Source organism: Podarcis melisellensis, assembly GCF_964234715.1.
Source record: "Podarcis melisellensis genome assembly, chromosome: 15".
NCBI lineage: Eukaryota > Metazoa > Chordata > Lepidosauria > Squamata > Lacertidae > Podarcis > Podarcis melisellensis.
In genome coordinates, this window is record NC_138532.1 from 1,605,032 (window position 1) to 1,625,070 (window position 20,039).

General features: G+C 42.9%; 1 protein-coding gene across 2 annotated transcripts in view; it reads left to right on the forward strand.

Annotated features, from left to right (window-relative positions):
- The window catches only part of PIWIL2 (piwi like RNA-mediated gene silencing 2), a 52,961-nt gene that overhangs the window by 17,493 nt on the left and 15,429 nt on the right, over positions 1-20,039 (forward strand). For both annotated transcript variants that reach the window (XM_081890866.1, XM_081890865.1), the window contains exons 8-17: positions 1,222-1,346; positions 3,099-3,179; positions 5,546-5,659; positions 6,810-6,998; positions 7,203-7,287; positions 7,864-7,953; positions 10,592-10,732; positions 14,224-14,337; positions 16,072-16,260; positions 18,712-18,813. In XM_081890866.1, the coding sequence (XP_081746992.1) occupies positions 1,222-1,346; positions 3,099-3,179; positions 5,546-5,659; positions 6,810-6,998; positions 7,203-7,287; positions 7,864-7,953; positions 10,592-10,732; positions 14,224-14,337; positions 16,072-16,260; positions 18,712-18,813 (1,230 nt within the window). The remainder of the gene's footprint in view (positions 1-1,221; positions 1,347-3,098; positions 3,180-5,545; positions 5,660-6,809; positions 6,999-7,202; positions 7,288-7,863; positions 7,954-10,591; positions 10,733-14,223; positions 14,338-16,071; positions 16,261-18,711; positions 18,814-20,039) is intronic.

Consider the following 20,039-nt stretch of genomic DNA (forward strand, 5'->3'; position numbering starts at 1 on the left):
GTCATGTATCATGAATTATGAGATATTACTTTGGAGATGGCAGATGTGCAGTTTTTGCTGATCATAATTTTAGAAGTAGCAAAATGTATTAATATGTTGGCAGTAATAGTATTATGTCCAATTATATAATTGTTATCAAATCTTTACTCATGTTACATACTGGTACCTTAGCAGTGTTTGGATAAGCCAGATAAAGGCTTGCAGGTAACATGTGTCTAATGGGAAAAGGGTTGTAGTTGCAGAGCAGCTGTTCTGCATGCAAAAGGTCCTGGGCTTTATCTCTGGAATCTCCAGGTAGGGCTGGGAGAGAGCCCTGTCTGAAACCCTGGTGAGCTGCTGCCAGTCACTACCAGATACTGAGGTAGATGGGACCAATGGTCTGACTCATTATAAGACAGTTTTCTGTGCAACTTTGTACAATTGGTATATGTGAGGCACTGCATGCTTTCTGAGTGGGCTTTCAAAGATTTTGGGGGAAATTTTGTAGATAACTTTGCAATAACAAACAGGCTATTTTTGCTGAGAAATGATCATTTTTTAAAGAAGGCAGTGAAATTAGGTAGAAGGAAATTTGGCTGTGTACATTTTCAGGTGCAGTTTTTTTTTAAAAAAATCAAACTTCAGTTTGCCACTGGCTACTCAGATGTTGGCAGTGAGTTTTCCGGAGGCTTTTCGGGATTTGAATCTGAAAATAATAAAAGGTACACTCCAGATTTACTTCTGATATGTCCCTGAATGTACGAGAGGGAATGACCTGATTTAGCTCCTTACTTCTGGATTTTGTAAAAGTATTGCATTAGAGACACAAACGTACCATGGTGCCCTCTGCACGGTCCATGCAGACATTGGGAAGACAGTGCAAAAGATGAAGCAAAGTAATGTGTGTCTTCAAAAGACGGTTACATTGGGACACAATTTTAAATGGCAGTTGGTTTAATATGTCTGCCTTTACTTTGCATTCATTTACAGCAGCATGGAAATGAGCTGTTTGGAAGAGCAAAGCAAGAGAAGGACTGTGGTTGAGACGTAACTTAAGATTGCCACATCATACATCTTTTGCTGAAAGTACTTTTTAATAAGCAACTTGGAAGCATTGAAAACTGTCATTTGGATATTTTCTTTAAAGCTTTTGAAGATCTTCTAGCAGATAAGATACAAAGTCATGACTTAGTGATCTCATCTGTATATATGATCTCATCAATATATTTATTTCTTATGTAGGATGTAAATCTGAAGTGTCAGAGAAGAACAGATGGTGTGGAGGTTAGTGTGACAATTCAGATGACCAAAATTCTGGAGCCCAGTTCAGATCTGTGCATTCCATTTTACAACGTTGTTTTCAGGAGGTAAGTGGCTTTTTAAGCTAGGAATTCTCATCATTCTTTCAGTCCTTGAATTGAATGTCCTCCAACGGTAATGTTATGTACGGGTAATTGTTATGGTAGTTGACTGGTATCCATACATGAATTGGAAATCCATCTGTCTCAGGAGACAATGGAAGAATGTACCTTCAGAGGTGAAGTCAAACTGTTGGAAGAGTTACAGGGCCTGCTGTGGCTGTAGAGACCAATACTGTAGCAGCTTGTCAAGGGAGGGAGGGACATCCAGCTCTTGCAAGACGGAGTCTGGACGCTGTCAACTGTTGTGTCTGTTACCATGTTTTCCCATGAGTAGTGGTATCTGATCAGTGAGACACAATGATCTCTCCCACCAGCGTAGGCAACCTGCAGCACTGGTAACTTACGCCAATCAAGTTGAGCATATATAACTATTAACTACTGCTGCCTGCATTGTTTTTGCTGTGTTAGCAGTGCTAAAGTGACCTCTCCAGGGAGAAAGTTAAAATAAATGACTTGAAACAGTATTTTTCTTGTGATTAAAATAATGATTAATATGCCTTGTCCACTCTGGCAACATGTCAACAGTTCAGCCAGCCATATGTTTTACAGCAGAGTATCCCAGTCTGTCAGCACTCTGGGTCAGAGGCCAGTTTTGTGGCAACATAGAGAAATAGAATTTGAGGTTCCTAATTTAATATACTGTTGGGATTAGGAAGAACATCTTAATTGTTAGAAAAGATCAAGAAGATTGATTTCAACTGTAGCAGTGATTTTCAGTTGTGGATTGGAGTACCAGAAAGTTAGCATTCAACCAAAGGTGAATTTATACATAATATAGCCTGGTCTTAAATGACAGATTACATTTCCCATGGGGAAGGGTACGCTGGTGGGGGACACATCATGCTCCTTCTGGTAGTTTGTCCACCTTTGGTCCCCACCTTGTACTTTGCTCTCACCTGTGGCTCCTATAAGTTGTCAGCATGTAACCGCAGCCACACTCCAGGAAGTGGCTTCGACTGACTGGCTAAACCAAGTGAGGGTAGCCAATAGGTCTCAAACCCTCAGTGAGTTAGGGATTTCCCCTGCATGCGAAGACAGACTCTGGCGGATTGTGTGGACGAGACCAATAGTGGGTTCAATGGTTAAGAAGATGGTTTCTGCATGTACTGTAGAGGGAGGTGGCAGGCAGATTAGGCTTGTCAATCTGGGAAGGTAACCCATCTAGGACAGCCTTCCTCAACCTTGGCCCTCCAGATGTTTTGAGACTACAATTCCCATCATCCCTGACTATTGGTCCTGCTAGCTAGGGATCATGGGAGTTGTAGGCCAAAATCATCTGGAGGGCCAAGGTTGAGGAAGCCTGCATCTAGGAGAAGGAAAAATCTGATCCTAAACTGCCTTGCAGGACATCGTCAGGAGAATCTGGAACGGAGTCCCTAAGATTGTTGGATGGCACCTTGTACGCCTCCTTCCAGCAACTCCTGCAGCCAAGCTGGTGCCAAACATCTTGCTCTGCTTTCCCTTGGACCCCATCATCAAGGCCGAGAAGCAGGTCTTGTTGTCTGGGCAGCCCAGGACCTCCAGACACACTGCCCAAGCTTCTGTTCCAGGAGGTCACTTAGATGCTGCTAATGCAGTGATTTGACTTCACCTCCGGAGGTGCATTCCATTGTCTCCCACGACAAATGGATGCCAACAACAACAACAGCCTTTTCTATATAATTTTTTGCAATTTACTACTTTGGCTTTCTATTTTAGGGTGATGAGAATTTTAGATATGAAACTTGTTGGGAGGAATTTCTTTGACCCTACCAGTGCTACTGTGCTGCAGCAGTATAGGTTGGTATACTTAAGTGTTTTTCCTGTTTTTTACCTGGGCACCCTATCATTTGTAGTAGCCATAGGAGAATTATTATTATTGTTTGAACTAAACATTTATCTTGCCTTCCTCCAGCTACTGTACATATTGTAATCCTTAGGGATAAAAGATCTCCCTTGTTTTCCTATAAGGGAGGAAGGTATCCTCAGATGGTTTTCTCCTCTTTGGCAAGGCCATTCAAATCAGACTTGAAGTGCCTTTGTTTTATGGGAGAGAACCTCCTCCCAGTTCAAGTCATGCCTCACTCCAAGGGACAGGGGGTTGGTAGAGCTTTGCAGAACTCTTCAGTTTGCCTGGCAGCCTTGGCTACACAGCCACAGTGCTAATTCTTCTTCATCTAAGTTGGAGATTTACTAGTCAGTTCTTGGAGAACATGAAAGGCCTTACTCCACTGGTGTAGACATAAGTGAGTATCTTAGGTGTATGGAAGCATTGGTTAAGTCCTATTTTTCCTGCGCACTAACTTTGCTCAGGAACTTTAGTCTTACATGCTAAAGCATAATTGTTTATTACTATTATTTACTCAGCTTATATACCACCCTTTATTAACACATCTTACGGAGCATCAGTAATAAAGACATAATAAAAAGCATAATAATGAAATAATAATCTCTCTCTCCCCCCCCCCCCAATCTTTAACAGGCCATAGATTATTTAATGGTTAAAGGCCTGGGTAAGGAGGACTGGTTTTGCCTGGTGCCTAAAGACATGTAATGATAGCGCCAGGTGAGCTTCTCTGGGGAAGAGCATTCCACAGGTGGGGAGCCACGACAGATAAGGCCCACTCTCCTGCTGCCTCCTTCTGAACCTCTCTGGAAGGAGGTACATAGAGAAGGGCATCAGATGGCAAGCTCAGGGTCTGGCCCAGTTTGTATGGGGAGAGGCCGTCCTTAAGGTCCTGAGGTCTTGAGCCGTGTAAGGATTTATAGGTCAACACCAGCACCTTGAATTGGGACCGGAAACTAATTGGCAGCCAGTGCAGTGCTGCAGCCCCTTCTACTGTTTTTACAAGGTTTATTAGCCACACGTTTGCAGAAATGTTTACAAGCAAAAAGTACATTTATGGTGGAATGCCCTTTGGCCTTATTCGGGACAGTATTGTTAAAGAGATGGTGAAGATTATTGGACAAAATATTGTCGAAACCTCAAAGGTTGTTTCTTTTCAGTGGCATTGACATGGGTATCCAGTGCAGCTCTAAGTAACCATCCCATCAGCACAAGGATTTATACTTAAACAATGAGATGTTCCTCTCTTTCTTCCCTGCTATGCTCCCTAAATCTGTTTTGGGGTTCTCCTCAACCCTCAGGAGCAGATTTGGGAAAGTGCATGTGGAAATGAGTGGGAAATGTCCCATTGTAGAGTCATAAATCCTTGCATTGATAGGATAGTTACTTAGCACTGCATTGGATACAAGACTATTATTATGCATGTGTGTTTGTGTCAGATCCCTCATTGGCAGTCCCCCCCCCCAATGGAACGCCCTCCCATCAGATGTCAAGGAGATAAACAACTACATAACTTTTAGAAGATATTTCAAGGCAGCCCTGTATCAGGAAGGTTTTTTTAATGTTTGATGATTTATTATGTTTTTATATGTGCTTGAAGCCACCCAGAGTGGCTGGGGGATAATAGTAATAATAATAATAATCATCATCATCATCATCATCATCCTTGGATCCAGTAAGTGTTAAAAGCTGTTCAAGCATTCTGATTCTGGGAAATAGCCATGCTAAATTCCTGGTGTGGTGATGGGGGATTAAGGGGCTCAGTTTGAGACAGCAAATGGGTGAGGCCTTCTCCCTCAACAGAAAAAGCCAGAATTGAGAGCAGAGCTTGCAGTGATGTGACCTAGAGCAAGCTAGAGAGAGTGAGAGCGCATGCAATGTTAGATTTCTGTTTGAATCCAAGGCTACAGCTATGGGAAAACAAGACTCATTTGTGAACCCCTCAGTTGCACGATCAGGTTGTATATCTACAAGTAAATCATATATCATAAAGATACCAGTGTCTTCACTGTGCCTCATTTCCTAAAGAAAACATGGTAAGTGCCTGGAACCACTGGAATCTTGCACCGCTAGAAGATTGGGGTGGCGTGCAACGCCAAATATTGCACTATTGCTAGCAAATATCTGTAAAAGTAGTAACTATTAAGTCTAAAATGTCATGTATGTTACTGGCTGACATTGGATTTTTGACAACACATTCTGCTTACTACCTCGGTCTTGTATACTTTTAGTGCATTTCTAATACAAGTGCTGATGTCCTAGCTGAAACTGAACTTTACAAATAAGCGTCCTGTTTTGTGTAAAATTTATTTCCCTAAAGATTGCAGATATGGCCTGGCTATGCAGCCAGTATCCGGAGAACAGACGGGGGACTATTCCTGTTGGCTGATGTTGTACACAAGGTTATTCGGAATGATTCTGTCCTGGATTTCATGTGAGTTAGAACTCTGAATGACGTTTTGAATATTGGGAAGCATTGCATGAAATTGGGCTACTCAGTATCTCAAAGCCAAGCAGTCAAAATATTCCTGAAATAAGTCCATGAGAGAAACTCTCAATGTGTATACTTGCACTGGTTTGGTCCCAATGGAACTACGACAATGAGATAACCGGATTTCAGTCTCTGTTTCATGAACCTTATTCTGGTCAGCCCAAAAAGGGACTCTAAATTATATATAACATGCTTATAAGAACCTCATTCAATACAAGCCTCATACAATGACAACAATTCTTAACATAATAAAAACTCAATGCATTACACTTGTATACATATGTAAGTGTTATGCATTGTAATCTGCCGACCAGCAGTGTAAGGTGAGATGTCGGATACACCTGCCAGGAGCTGGATTCTGGACCTACTACGCTGCTTTTTCACCTACATGCATACATACATGAATAGGCTCGCCTCCAATCAAGAATTCCATTTCAGATGTCACACCTATCAGTCCTACTCTATCTGTGAGATAACGTATGTGTGAGATTATGTATCTGCAACAAACCTCTTTGGAGAGGTTGATTATTACAAATGTGTAAGAACATCATAGTATGAATATGCTTTGCTACTATAAGGAACTGGTTTCAGTCACGTCTGTAAAATATTATATAAAGTTCTCATCTAATAATTATGCTTGTCTATAGCAGTTTCAAGTTTTCAGAGAGTTTCACATGTGTTATCTATCCAGTTGTAAACCTTACAATACTGTAAGGTAAATCATCGTTATGGTCTCATAATGCACTTGGGGGGATTCGGAGAGAATACAGTAGCTTGCTGAAGGCCACCTCACAGGTTTGTGATAGAAGTGAGATTCAAGCTCAGTACAGTAGGCTCACAACTTGTGCACATTCAGCTTTACATGTGTGGCACAAACAAATTTTTGATGGAAAGGGTGTGGGATTCCAGGGAAAATAACTTTGGCAGTCCCACTCCATTGAACCCAATGCATTTTGGCTATATGCAGTTTTGGCTTTAGGTGCAATCCCCCGTAACATAACCTTTATGTAAGTTGTGGGCTTACCATACTTCCAGCTGCAGTTCTTCACCAGCTCCAGATATGTCAGCTCAAAGTGCGTTCCTTTTCCCAAAGGCATGCAATTTACCTACAGAGTCGAGAGAACTTCCAAGATGAGTGTACAAAGCAGCTAATTGGCAACATCATAATTACCCGTTACAACAACAACACTTACCGTATTGATGACATTGACTGGAACAAGACACCAAAGGACAGTTTTACCATGTCTGATGGAAAGGAGATCACCTTCATAGACTATTACAGGTAAGAGGTGCTGCTTAAACACTTGAAGTGTTAGCAGGAAACGAAGTACTTAAGGTTAAAACACCAGTTGTCTTCATTTTACATGATTCGTGTTCCTTTCCTCTGGCTTAATGACAATTATTTTTAGTTTGTTATTTTTGTAACTTACATTTGGTTACAGAATGAACCTATTGCTCTTTAATCTGCATAATATTCCTCTTCCAGTAAAAACTATGGAATAACCATCAGGGAAGTCGACCAGCCACTTCTGATTCACAGACCCAATGAAAGAAAGAATCCTTCAGGGAAGGTGAGTTGTTGACCTTGCACTAATGGCAGTTCAAGTGCCAATGTCATGGGACAACAAAGTTTTCTATCTGCAGTTCTCAGAAGTAGGTCATGTGATACAGGGAAGGACTTTCAGTAGTTTGAGAGGTGTTTAGACTTGGCTCAGGTTGTCAAAGGGAAGTAAACCCAACCCTTACTAACATATTACCTGGTTGTTACTATACCATTTCTGATAATGCTTGTCATTTGTAACCTAAATCAAATTCTCCCTTGAGCCATTAAATTTAACTGCTGCTTTGGGAGCTATCAAATTCTTTGAGAATTAAAATAGGGAAATAGTGATTTAGCTCTGTATGTATAAGATATCTAATCTGCCATTCACCATAAAGCCCTGGGCAGTTACACCAGTTTAATCATACAATTAAAAAGAAGTAAAACTGATTATACATTTTAAAAAAGAAATCAATTTCAACAGAAAGCAACACAGTATTTTAAACCTATCCTGTAACCAGCAGCCTTCTCTTCACAACTTTACAATCTGACTGGGTTTTGGCCCTGCATGCTGTGCTAATATTCATTGTCTCTAATTATTCTGCAGCTGCAAAAGGGTGAAATTCTCCTGCTGCCAGAGGTCACCTTCCTGACTGGAATTCCTGAGAAAATGAAGAAAGACTTCAGAGTCATGAAGGTGGTTTGAGATTATTTGCTGCAATTGAATAGAATTGAATTTTTTTGCAAGTCTCCAATTTCTTACTTCAAAAAGCTTACCCAGAAACCAAGTTTTAGGGCATAATCTGATATTTTGTTCAGTGTCCCAAAGCGTAGTGTTCAGAGCTCTTCTATTCTGCATTAGCAGAAGCCAGAGTTCTGTGTGCCTACTTTTTTCATTTGATGATGGATAGAGATTGGACTCTAGCAAGATGGCAGGAGGTTGGGCATTTGATGACCAGAATTTTTGGCTTGGCTAACAGAGCCAAAACAATTGTAGATCACTTTGCTAAGTTAACCAATTGGTGGTGGTTATTTTCTCTGCAGATACATTATTTGATTATTTTTATTTATTTAACAGAATTTATATATCACTTGATTGTAATAAAACCTCTAAGTCGGAGCTTCCCAAACTTTTTATGTTGGTGACACACTTTTTAGACACACATCATTTCACGACACAGTACAGTGGTGCCTCGCAAGACGAAAAGAATCCGTTCCGTGAGTCTCTTCGTCTTGCGGTTTTTTCGTCTTGCGAAGCAAGCCTATTAGCGGCTTAGCAGATTAGCGCTATTAGCGGGCTTAGCGGATCAGCTTTTAAGCGGCTTAGCGGAGCAGCTGATAAGCGGCTTAGCGGATCAGCTGTTAAGTGGCTTAGCGGAGCAGCTGTTTAGCGGCTTAGTGGATCAGCTGATAAGCGGCTTAGCGGCTTGGGAAAAAGGGGGGGAGGGGAAAAAACCCGCAGGAACTCGCAAGACATTTTCGTCTTGCGAAGCAAGCCCATAGGAAATTCGTTTTGCGAAGCACCTCCAAAACGGAAAACCCTTTCGTCTAGCGGGTTTTCCGTCTTGCGAGGCATTCGTCTTGCGGGGCACCACTGTAATTCAGTTTTACTAGCAAGCCAGAGGTTTAGCTAACCCCTTTCTAGCCCTGGGACGAGCATGGGGAGCGTTCGCACGACACATCTACACACTGCAACTGACACACTAATGTGTTGCAACAAACAGTTTGGAAAGCTCTGCTCCTTTTATTTTATTTTTTATTTTATTTTGACAAAGTAATAATAATAAATAAAATGTAAATAAAAATGTGCACCCCACTGCTGAGACCATTCCATTGTAACTATCCAGCCTCCCAAAATTTCAACACCTCTTGCGGTGGTTTGACCCCTTTCCATTAGGTGGAGTGAATAAACTTAATTTACAAGATAGAATTATTGATTGAATGTGGGAGCAAGTTTACAAGGGAAGTAGATGTATATGGGCTGCTACAGTTGGGGTTGCACCTTTAAACATCAGTTTGTCAGATTGAGTGCAGTTCCGAATAAAGCACTGCTTTTGGGTGTCCTCTTGGCAGCAGTGGCCAAGAGTGCATTTTACCACTTGTTCTTTTGGCTCAGCTATGCCCTTTTTGTGAAGAAAGCAGACATGGTCATGTTGGTGGCCTGGAGACTGCATGCAGACCACATTTTACATGCCCCGCCCCCGAAGCTGCCTGTTTCATTTCATCACAGTTCATTCCTTTGTTCCTTCTTTACAATCTGATTTTTCTTTTTTTTTTTAGTGTCTCCCCATCTTTCTATGTAGCCTCAGAAAGCTATATTTGAAAGGGTAGCATTTAAAAAAGGGGGGGGGAATGTATGGATTGTTTGCTTTTTCCTGTTTGTATAGTTTGGGGAGGAAGAGAATTTCCTCCTGCAATCTGTCTGAGAACAAGTTTAATAGGCTTGCTCTACGTATGTGGTGCACACTAAAGTCAGAAAGGAATTACATTCATCTGCTCTCTAGAACAGAGCAATATTAGTTTTTGTACTAAAAAAATAATAATTCTCTGTACACTTACTTGAAAGTAACCCCACCAGACTTGACAGAGCTTACATTTTTATAGACCTGCATAGGATTGGGAATTCTAATCTAATAAAATTTTGGTGAAAATTGAAGCAAGGCAGTTTGTGTTCCTGATTTAGTTAACCCACAGCAGTTTTTTTCCTGTGGCTTGGCCCCTCATTGGCTCCAGCTCTGCCCACTACCAGCTTGTCTGCCAACAGATTATTGCCCACGAGAATACGACTCTCAACAGAAAACAGGTTGCCCACTTTTTCTTTTAACTGATAAAAGTTGCTGGTTTGCTGGATAGTGTAATAGCTTCTCTTGACATTCCTCCACAAGCTTCTTCATCCTCCTGCTACAGGATAGTGTCCCAGTCTGTCCTATGTTCTGTTCTTGGCACTCATCTGCTATAAATCTTCATCTTCATGAATAAGATAATTTTGTAGTTAAGGGCATGCGAAAAAAGACTGTGTATGATTTTCTTGTCCTACAAGGTATTCCCCCCCCCCCCCGCATTATTTGAACCTTCTTGTTGAATCAGAACTTTCAGTGCAGGTGGGTTGTGACTTCTAATCTGAATATAGCTTCATTAAATGATTCAAAATTACTTACATGAGGTACGTCTTGTACTGATAAAAAAAAAGAAACACAAAAGCTCAGAAGGCAAAGAACCACTGTCTTCCAAGCAGTTGATTTGCCTAAATCTCTTTAAAAATACATGGTGAAGCACATGCAGATACAAATTTCATTTTTCCCCCTCCCCACTACCACTTTGGTCCCTCTTATTAGGACCTTAGCCAGCAGATCAACCTGAGCCCTAAACAGCACTACCTAAGTTTGAGACAGCTTCTGAGCAGAATTGAGAAGAATGAGACTGCCCACAATGAACTGTCAAGATGGGGACTTCATTTGGACAATGATGTGCATAAGGTATTTGAATCAAGGAGGAGCCTCTGTCTTTACGTTAGTCTTGTCTGATGACATCATTCTGAATTCTGATTCAAACATGACTTCCATAGCAACTGATCTGCTTTTAGAAGAAATATAATTATGTGTTAAATATATTTAACAATTGGATACCCTTTTCAGGTTATCAGTAACTTCAGCCTTGATATGGTTTAGAAAAGCGTAGAACATTTTTCTACAGGTTCCAATAAACAATAAGTTTCACATTTATTTACTATTTATTTCATAAAATTTATACACTGCTTGAGTGTAAAAAACAGCAACCTAAAAATAGTTTACAAAATGATAAAACAAATAAAATCAAGACAAATTTACAGCCATATTTTAAAAACATATAGTAGTTAAAATACCAATGGATTAAAATTACCTGAACTTTCTAAGCATCTGGGTAGGCTTGTCTAAATTCGAATGTTTTTAGCAGTTGCTGAGAAGAGTACAGTGCAGGCCCCTGCTTGATCTCAATAGGCAGGGAGTTCCAAAGTGGAGGTGCTGCCACACTAAATGACCGACTTCTGACAAAGGCACAATGGATATTACAAGGTACTTGTAGTAGTGCCTGTTCTCCCAGTCAAAGCAATTGAGTGGGCACGTGTGGGGTAAGGGGATCTTGCAGGTAAACTGGTCCTAAGCTGTTAAGGGCTTCATATACTAATAGTAGCACCTTGAACTTGGTCCTGTAGCAAATGGGCAACCAGTGCCGATCTCTGAACACAGGCGTTAGATGCTGACAAGGCCTCCCTCCCGTCAGCATTTGTGCTGCAGCATTCTGCACCAACTGCAGCTTCCAGATCAAGCACAAGGGAAGCCCCACATAGAGCGCATTGCAGTAATCCAGTCTTGCAGTAACCAACACAGGAACTTCCTTGGCAGAGCTTTCCCAGTCCAGGAATGGCCATAGCTGTCAAACCAGTTGGTAAAAGGCTTTCTGAGCTTCCAGTGACAGAGCTGGATCCCCAAACTTCACCCCCAAACTGTGAATCTGCTCCTTCAGGGGGAGTGCTGTCTCATCCAGGGTAGGCAGCTGACCAGTTCATAGAATCATAGAGTTGGAAGAGACCACAAGGGCCATTGAGTCCAACCCCCTGCCAAGCAGGAAACACCATCAGAGCACTCCTGACATATGGTTGTCAAGCCTCTGCTTAAAGACCTCCAAAGAAGGAGACTCCACCACACTCCTTGGCAGGAAATTCCACTGTTGAACAGCTCTTACTGTCAGGAAGTTCTTCCTAATGTTTAGGTGGAATCTTCTTTCTTGTACTTTGGATCCATTGCTCCGTGTCCGCTTCTCTGGAGCAGCAGAAAACAACCTTTCTCCCTCCTCTATGTGACATCCTTTTATATATTTGAACATGGCTATCATATCACCCCTTAACCTCCTCTTCTCCAGGCTAAACATGCCCAGCTCCTTTAGCCGTTCCTCATAAGGCATCGTTTCCAGGCCTTTGACCATTTTGGTTGCCCTCCTCTGGACACGTTCCAGTTTGTCAGTGTCCTTCTTGAACTGTGGTGCCCAGAACTGGACACAGTACTCCAGGTGAGGTCTGACCAGAGCAGAATACAGTGGCACTATTACTTCCCAGTTACTCAGACATAGGAGCTACTCACCCCACGGTGCTTCCGTCTTGCCAGGATTCAAGCTTGGCTTGCTTTTCCTCGTCCATTTCACCACTGCATCCATGCAGTGGCTCGGGGAATTGCACTGCCTCTCCTGATTCACATGTTATGTAGAAATGGAGCTGAATATCATGAGCATACTGGTGGCACCTCACCTCCAAACGCCTAATGATCACTCCCAATGGCTTCATGTAGATATTAAATGGCACTGGGCATAAGCGAGTCCCCCGCAGCACCCATAATGTAGCCATTCTCTCAATGCTACTCCCTGGACTCACTTTTGAAGGTAGGATTGGAACCACTGTAAAACAGTGCCCCGAATCTTCATTCCCCAGAGCCAGTCCAGGACAATTATCATGGCTGATGGTATCAAAAGCTGGCAAGAGTTCAAAAGCAGGAGTAAAGTTGCACTCCCCCTGTCCCGCTCTCTGCAAAGGTCATCCATCAGAGCAACCACGGCTGACTCAGTTCCATGGCCAGGCTTGAACTCAGATTGAATGGTTTTAAATAACCTCTGTTCTCCAAGAATGCCTGCAGCTGCCCCGCCATAACCTTCCCCAGAAAGCCTCTCAGTGCAGTAGGAACCACTACCTCACCCAGCGAAGTGTTAAGCAACCTCTGGACCCAGAAGGGGTCAAGGCAGCACATGGTCAGATGGGAGCAATTGTGTCAGTCACCTGCTTCATCTTGCCACTGCATAGGGAGACCAAGGCTTCAACAGGATCACCAGTTTTCTCCACTGGGAAATCCCCTGGAGCATTCAGGGACACATCAAGTTCCTTAAGTCTTTGAGGGCAGGCCATCCAAATGGGTCCACACCTCTTAAACAGGGGATTTGCCACTATCAGTCAGGCTTAACCAGATAATGGTCTGACCATGATCTTCAGTCTGTCCCTCATGTTACTTGCCCATGAAACATTTGCTCTTTATGCATATTGCTGCAGATGGTGTATTCATACTTCTAGAGAAAGTTATCCTAGTTACAGATAAATTATTCAGGTTGCAAAACTCTGTTGGTTGCAATCTTTAAAACACAATAAAAAGAAAACATTTAAGTTGTAGCCTAGTTCTTAATTATCAGCTGGATAGCTTGGTTGCTTAGAGCTTGGTGCTGATAACACCATGGTTGCAGGTTCGATCCCCGTAAGGAACAGCTGCCTATTCCTGCATTGTAGGAGGTTGGATCAGAGGATCCTCAGGGTCTCTTTCTATGATAAAGAAGAACAAGCCAGTTAACACACAAATATTTTAATGATAATTAGAGTTCAAATAATAGTTACAGCATAAAATATTCTGCAAAAAAGTTTACAAATGCTGCGTTGTTCACTATGGAGTTAACCCTATGCTTCTGGAAGCCGTCAAGAGTGGTGGTAATTAGAAGGCCCCTAATTTCAGTAGTCATTTTGCTCACAGGCCACCAATCCTGGTGGAATGCATCGTAGGCAGCTCATAAAAATCTCTGGCTAGTGATCAGTCTCTGCAGTTGCATCACCACCATGACACAATTTAGGAGAGAAGCTACCCTGGGAGTCATTTTCCACCTAGACAAATGGCTGACCATTAGCTGAAGCAAAATAAAAAAATTCCTTCCAGTAGCACCTTAGAGACCAACTAAGTTTGTTATTGGTATGAGCTTTCGTGTGCATGCACACTTCTTCAGTGTGTGCGTACACACTTAAACTTAGCTGTTTAAGTGTATGGGGAATCTAATATTTTGGGGTTGTTGTTCATTGTTGAAGAGATTCAAGCTTTTGTGTGACTAACCTAAGCAGATATATGCTATCCTTCAACCTATTTGTTTCCCTGGTCCTGCTTCCCTCTTATGGAATCTTCTGTACTAGACAAAAGGACGTATTCTCCCCATGGAAAGAATCAACCTGAAGAATACCTCCTTCAATACATCAGAAGACCTAAACTGGTCCAAAGAAGTAGTCAGAGAGGCCTGCATCTCTGCAGTAAGTTTGATCTCAGACACTGACAAAATTCCACACTGATATAGTAGATCCCACATTCATCTCTGTTTCCCAGATTGCCTTCTAGAATATTTGAAAGAACACCTTCCTCTGGACCAGAGATGATTTTGGGTTAATGAACTAGACCAGAGGTTTTCAACCTTTTTCAGTCCACAGCTCCCCTGACCAACTACATTCTTTCTGCAGGTCCCCTAAAGAGAAACGTGCTCTGAGCCTCAGAAGCCCACACCCAGCCTACAGAGCCTGCCTGCCTGCCCAGCCTCCCACTTGTCTGTCCGTTCCCAACAGCAAGGGTTGGTGGACTAGCTGGCTGGGCTCCCTCATCCACTTGCTTCTTTACATCAAGGCCACCTCAGCTCCTGGCAACCAGTACCCCTGGCCAGCCCCAGAGGCACCATTAGCCTGGGGAGCTTGTAGCCAGGGCCACTGCAACAAACAGCTGCACAAGCCTTTGGAATGCAGAGACGTGAAAGGGCATCAGAGGAGGGAGGGAAGGAAAGAGCGGCCCCTGAGCATCATTCAAGGTGCCCCAGGGTGCCATGGCACACTGGCTGAAAACCACTGAACTAGAAGGATTACCAGTTGCCTGAAAATGCCCTTTTCAACTGACATTCAGAGGAGAGACTAGCTCATGTTCACCCCAAGGAGCTGTGAATCCATATACAGTGGTACCTCTGGTTTGAACGGGATCCGTTCCGGAGGCCCGTTCGCAATATGAAAAGAGGGCAACCTGAAGCGCCATATCTGTGCTGGTGCTCTGCGCAATTTGGCGCTTGTGTGCATGCACGAAGCGCGATTTAGTGCTTCTGTGTGAGCGGTGAAACCCGGAAGTAACCCTTTCCAGTACTTCCAGGTCGCCACAGGACGTAACATGAAAGAATGTAACATGAAGCAAACGTAGCATGAGGTATGACTGCACTAGTGAGACGGTTAACACAGCTATCTTTTTTTTACATGGCAGATCTGAAATGGTTGGCATCCTTCTGTCTCTGGAGATAATAGAGGAGTGTGTTTCTGGTGATGAAGTCAAACTGTTGGAAGGTTACAGCGCCTACTGTGGCTGTAGAAACCGATATGGGATAGACGTGTTTTGTTGCATCTGGGGCTGATGAAGGCATCCGGTTATGCAGTTGCAGATGCACCATGGCATGTTTTCTTTTCCGCATTCCTCCTTGCAGTCATTCCCATTGCTTCTGCCACTGGAAGAATGTCCCCCTCAATGGTGAGAGGGAGGCGTTGTGGCACATGGCATTATTGCTTGGCTTTCCTGACCCCTGCTGGAGAAGCCAAGCAGCAACGCTTTGTGGAATGCCTGACTCCCACCGAGTTTGGGGAGAGCCAGTGGTGGAAGTGTGTGGAGAGGGGCATTGTATGACAGTGGAAATGGTGGGGATGTAGGGGGGGGGGCAGGAGGCAGCAATTGCCATTTTGCCTTGGGTGGCAAAATGGGGTAAGCCACCCTCTCTCCAAGCAGAAATCTACCAATTTTTCCACCTTTCTTTCTACTTATAGAGCAGGAAATATGGGTGGACTTCCTTGGCAGGAGATGGAGAAGAAGATTCCTGCCTACCATTGTTTGGGGTCTCTTTAGTGATAGAAGTGAATAGTTGAACCTAGTAGTGATAAGATCATAAGAGGTTTTGTGAGTAGTCTGTATCAATCCTTTTGAGTTGGAAGAGGCTGCACTACGTATTCTGACTTCATTTCTCTTCTTAGATTCCAGTTCATTACTGGGCACTGTTTTATCCGAAGCGGACAATAGAGCAAGCACGTGAACTGGTCAGCATGATGCAGAAGATCTCTGGCTCACTTGGTATCCAGATAACTCCACCTGCTTGGAATGAATTGAAGGATGACCGAATAGAGACTTACGCCAGAGCTCTCAAATCACTACTAAGTAGCGAGGTATTTTCATAATGGAGTTTTGAGTATTGAAACTTTCTAGTTGGTATTGCTGAAATAGCAACAAAGGGCATTTTATTGTAGATATAGTAGTGGACATCTAATGAGTAGAAGTATTAATGGTTGTAGGTGCAGTTCTGTGCATCTCATGTCTTCTACATTTCACTGAAGCCTTATGGGAAACAATAATTGGCTAAAACTGCCAGCTTAAATATAATGAAGTTTGCTGGGTTGCTCTGTAAGGTAAAGGTAAAGGTACCCCTGCCCGTACGGGCCAGTCTTGACAGACTCTGGGGTTGTGCGCCCATCTCACTTAAGAGGCCAGGGGCCAGCGCTGTCCGGAGACACTTCCGGGTCACGTGGCCAGCGTGACAAAGCTGCATCTGGCGAGCCAGAGCTGCACACGGAAACGCCGTTTACCTTCCCGCTGGTAAGCGGTCCCTATTTATCTACTTGCACCCGGAGGTGCTTTCGAACTGCTAGGTTGGCAGGCGCTGGGACCGAGCAGCGGGAGCGCACCCCGCCGCAGGGATTCGAACCGCCGACCTTTCGATCGGCAAGTCCTAGGCGCTGAGGCTTTAACCCACAGCGCCACCTGCGTCCCGGGGTTGCTCTGTAATATACAACAAATGTCTCCATAATATCCTGTCACCCGAAGTATAAATTGACTTGGCATTTATCCAATTAACTTCTATATAATAAGCTTCTTTAGCATTCCAGGTTTTCTAGTAGCCTGAATATGATGGGAAAGGGTGTGGTTTCATGGTCTAGTCAACATTCTACAGGAGACAGATGTTATTGGGGGTTGTTGAGGTGTTTTGTTTTTATTTTGATTATGTATTTTGTGGTTTTGTATTCTGATTTTATCCTGTGAACCTGAAAACTGCAGGTATAGGGTGGCATACAAACCTGCAGGTATAGGGTGGTATACAAATTTAATTATTATTAATAACAAGGGCAGAATTATATATTATGAACACAGCAGTCTGCTGATGAAATCTTGATGTCAAGTTCTCTGCCTTCTTGTTGGAGTGATGCAAAACACTCCAGTGCCCAATGTTATGAGGTTTCCTGCCTGTCACCAGCAGCGGTAGTGGCATGTGATGAGGCAAGCTGAAAGTGATCATAACATTGGGAAGAACTCTGCATGGAGAGGCTGTTTTTCTAGTAGTACCATGTTGGGTGTATTTATCTTAATCCAAAATTGCCAGGTAAAATTGATACTGAGCCCCAACATGGGGGAAGCAAACTCTTATCAGTTTTTTTGTGGGATTGGGCAACCACTTTCATCTCTTCGGAAAGAGGGGATAATTCATTGCTTTGCTTTGAATTGGCTTTTATAACTTCATTGCACAATCACATCTGGCTACATGGCATAGTAATGTCTTCACACTGATTTGGCTGGAAAGAAACAGTCCTGGTTGAGTAAAAGTGAAGCTGATGAGAGGGTTAATGCATAGTTAAGCATTGTAGGTTTGGGAAAAATATTTAGAGCACCCTGAAAATCCATTTTTTAATACTGTAAACACTCAATTGTGAACATGTTGTCAAAATCCTAGGTTAGACTATTATGGGTATTTTATTTGTCCATAGGGACGCAGGTAGCAGTGGGTTAAGCCACAGAGCCTAGGACTTGCTGATCAGAAGGTCGGCGGTTCAAATCCCCGCGACGGGGTGAGCTCCTGTTACTCAGTCCCTGCATCTGCCAGCCTAGCAGTTCGAAAGCACGTCAAAGTGCAAGTAGATAAATAGGTACCGCTCTGGCGGGAAGGTAAAGGGCGTTTCCGTGCGCTGCTCTGGTTCGCCAGAATGCTGGCCACATGACCCAGAAGCTGTTCGCCGGCTCCCTCGGCCAGTAAAGCGAGATGAGCACCGCAACCCCAGAGTCGTCCACAACTGGTCAGGGGTCCCTTTACCTTTACCTTTATTTGCCATAAAGTCATAGCCAGATTGAAAACTGTGAATGCTTATGTTCTTTGATGAAATTTTGTGCTGCATAAATACCATTAAACGTTGGTCAATATAGCAGTCAGCCTGCTGTTTCACAGCTTGTACAGTTAGAACATGATTATGCAACTAGAGTATTTCCTGTAAACAATTTTAGCTCTTTCATTATTTATTTTATTTACTGCTTTTATATCCCACTTTTTTTCTCCAAGAAGCCCAATGTGGTGTGCATGGTTCTACCTCTCCTCATTTAACCCCTACAACAACTCTGTGAGAAAATTAGGCTGAGAGGCAGGGACTGGCCAAGGTCACCCAGTGAACTTCATGGCCAAGTGGGGCTTTGAACCCTGAGCTCCCAGGTCCTAGTCCAACATACTAACCACTACACCATACTAGCTCTGATACAGTTCCCCATGATAATAGCATTTACTCTTCTAGTTTTTGATGTGGTAATGTTATTCTTTTGTAAGTCTAACCAGTAGTCCCTCCCCCTCCCATTTTTTAAAGGAAACTCTACAGTTGGTAGTTTGCATTATCACTGGGACTAAAGATGACTTGTATGGGGCCATTAAAAAATTGTGCTGTATACAATCTCCGATACCTTCTCAGGTAAGTCAAATAGTTGACTGCATAATTCTTATGCTGATAATGCTTTGGGCACCCATGCCTACCTGAAGGCTTGCATGAACATCAGATGTGGATCCAGATTCCACCCAACTGCTGGGTCTGCATATGCCTGGAAGGAGGGCAACTGTAGGGCCCCTTATGGACTTTGTTTGCACAATCTATGAAAGATTCTTGTATTCCCATATAGTACCTTTCTTTAGGAATATTCCTATCTTTCTTTATGCTGTACTGCTTTTTCATAAACGGGAAACATTTTGTGCAGTACTGCCCCGGATTGGATACAAAGCGTTGCCCATTGAGACTGCTAAGCAACAACATTCACATAAAATAGGATGCTTCTGTGTAGTTTTCCATCAAGTTTTATTCAATATTTTCCCCACTTAGCCTGCAACAACTCTAAAAGGAGCAAAGGAAAAGAAGAAATATAAATGTTTTGGTTTAGAGTATGTTAAGGACTGCCTTCTTCCATATGTTTAGGGAGGTTTTTAATGTTTGATCTTTTATCATGTTTTTAGTGTTCTGTTGGGAGCCGCCCAGAGTAGCTGGGGAGGCCCGGCCAGATGGGTGGGGTATAAGTGATAAATTATATTATTATTATTATTATTATTATTATTATTATTATTATTATTATTATTATTATTATTATGTTTATCCCCACATGCTCTGTGCAGCATCTGAGAGCTTGTTCCAGATTGCCACAGCTGTGCAAGGTGTCACAGACACTGATGAGGAGCAAGACCTTCATGTTGGTTCCCATCTTGTGAAATGCTCTTCCATATGAAAACCACCAAGAAGAGACATTGTATATCTTCAGACTGGTGTATATTGTTGAAAACCGGTTTGAAATCACATTGTGATAACCAGTTCAAAATATCTGCCCTGATGATAAACTGCATGAAGCCAACTTTGCTGATTCAGCTCTCCCCTGTCTCCTGCAGGGGACAGCAAACCACAGAGCAGGCACAGACTGGGAACTTTGCTCTGGTGCCGCGGCCATAAGCTTCTTTTCCAGGCGGGCTGCAAGGTGCTGGGAGCCGAGTTTAAAAAATAAACAAATAAACCTTTAAGCCTCTTCTTTCCTCCCTTCCTATTTCCCTTCTCCCCTTCTGTCTCTCACACACCCAAGCACAGAAGGAGGGTTAGAGATCATACTAAGAATAATCTGAAGGTAAGTAAGATGATAGAGAGGAGCTTATTGTAGGTGATTG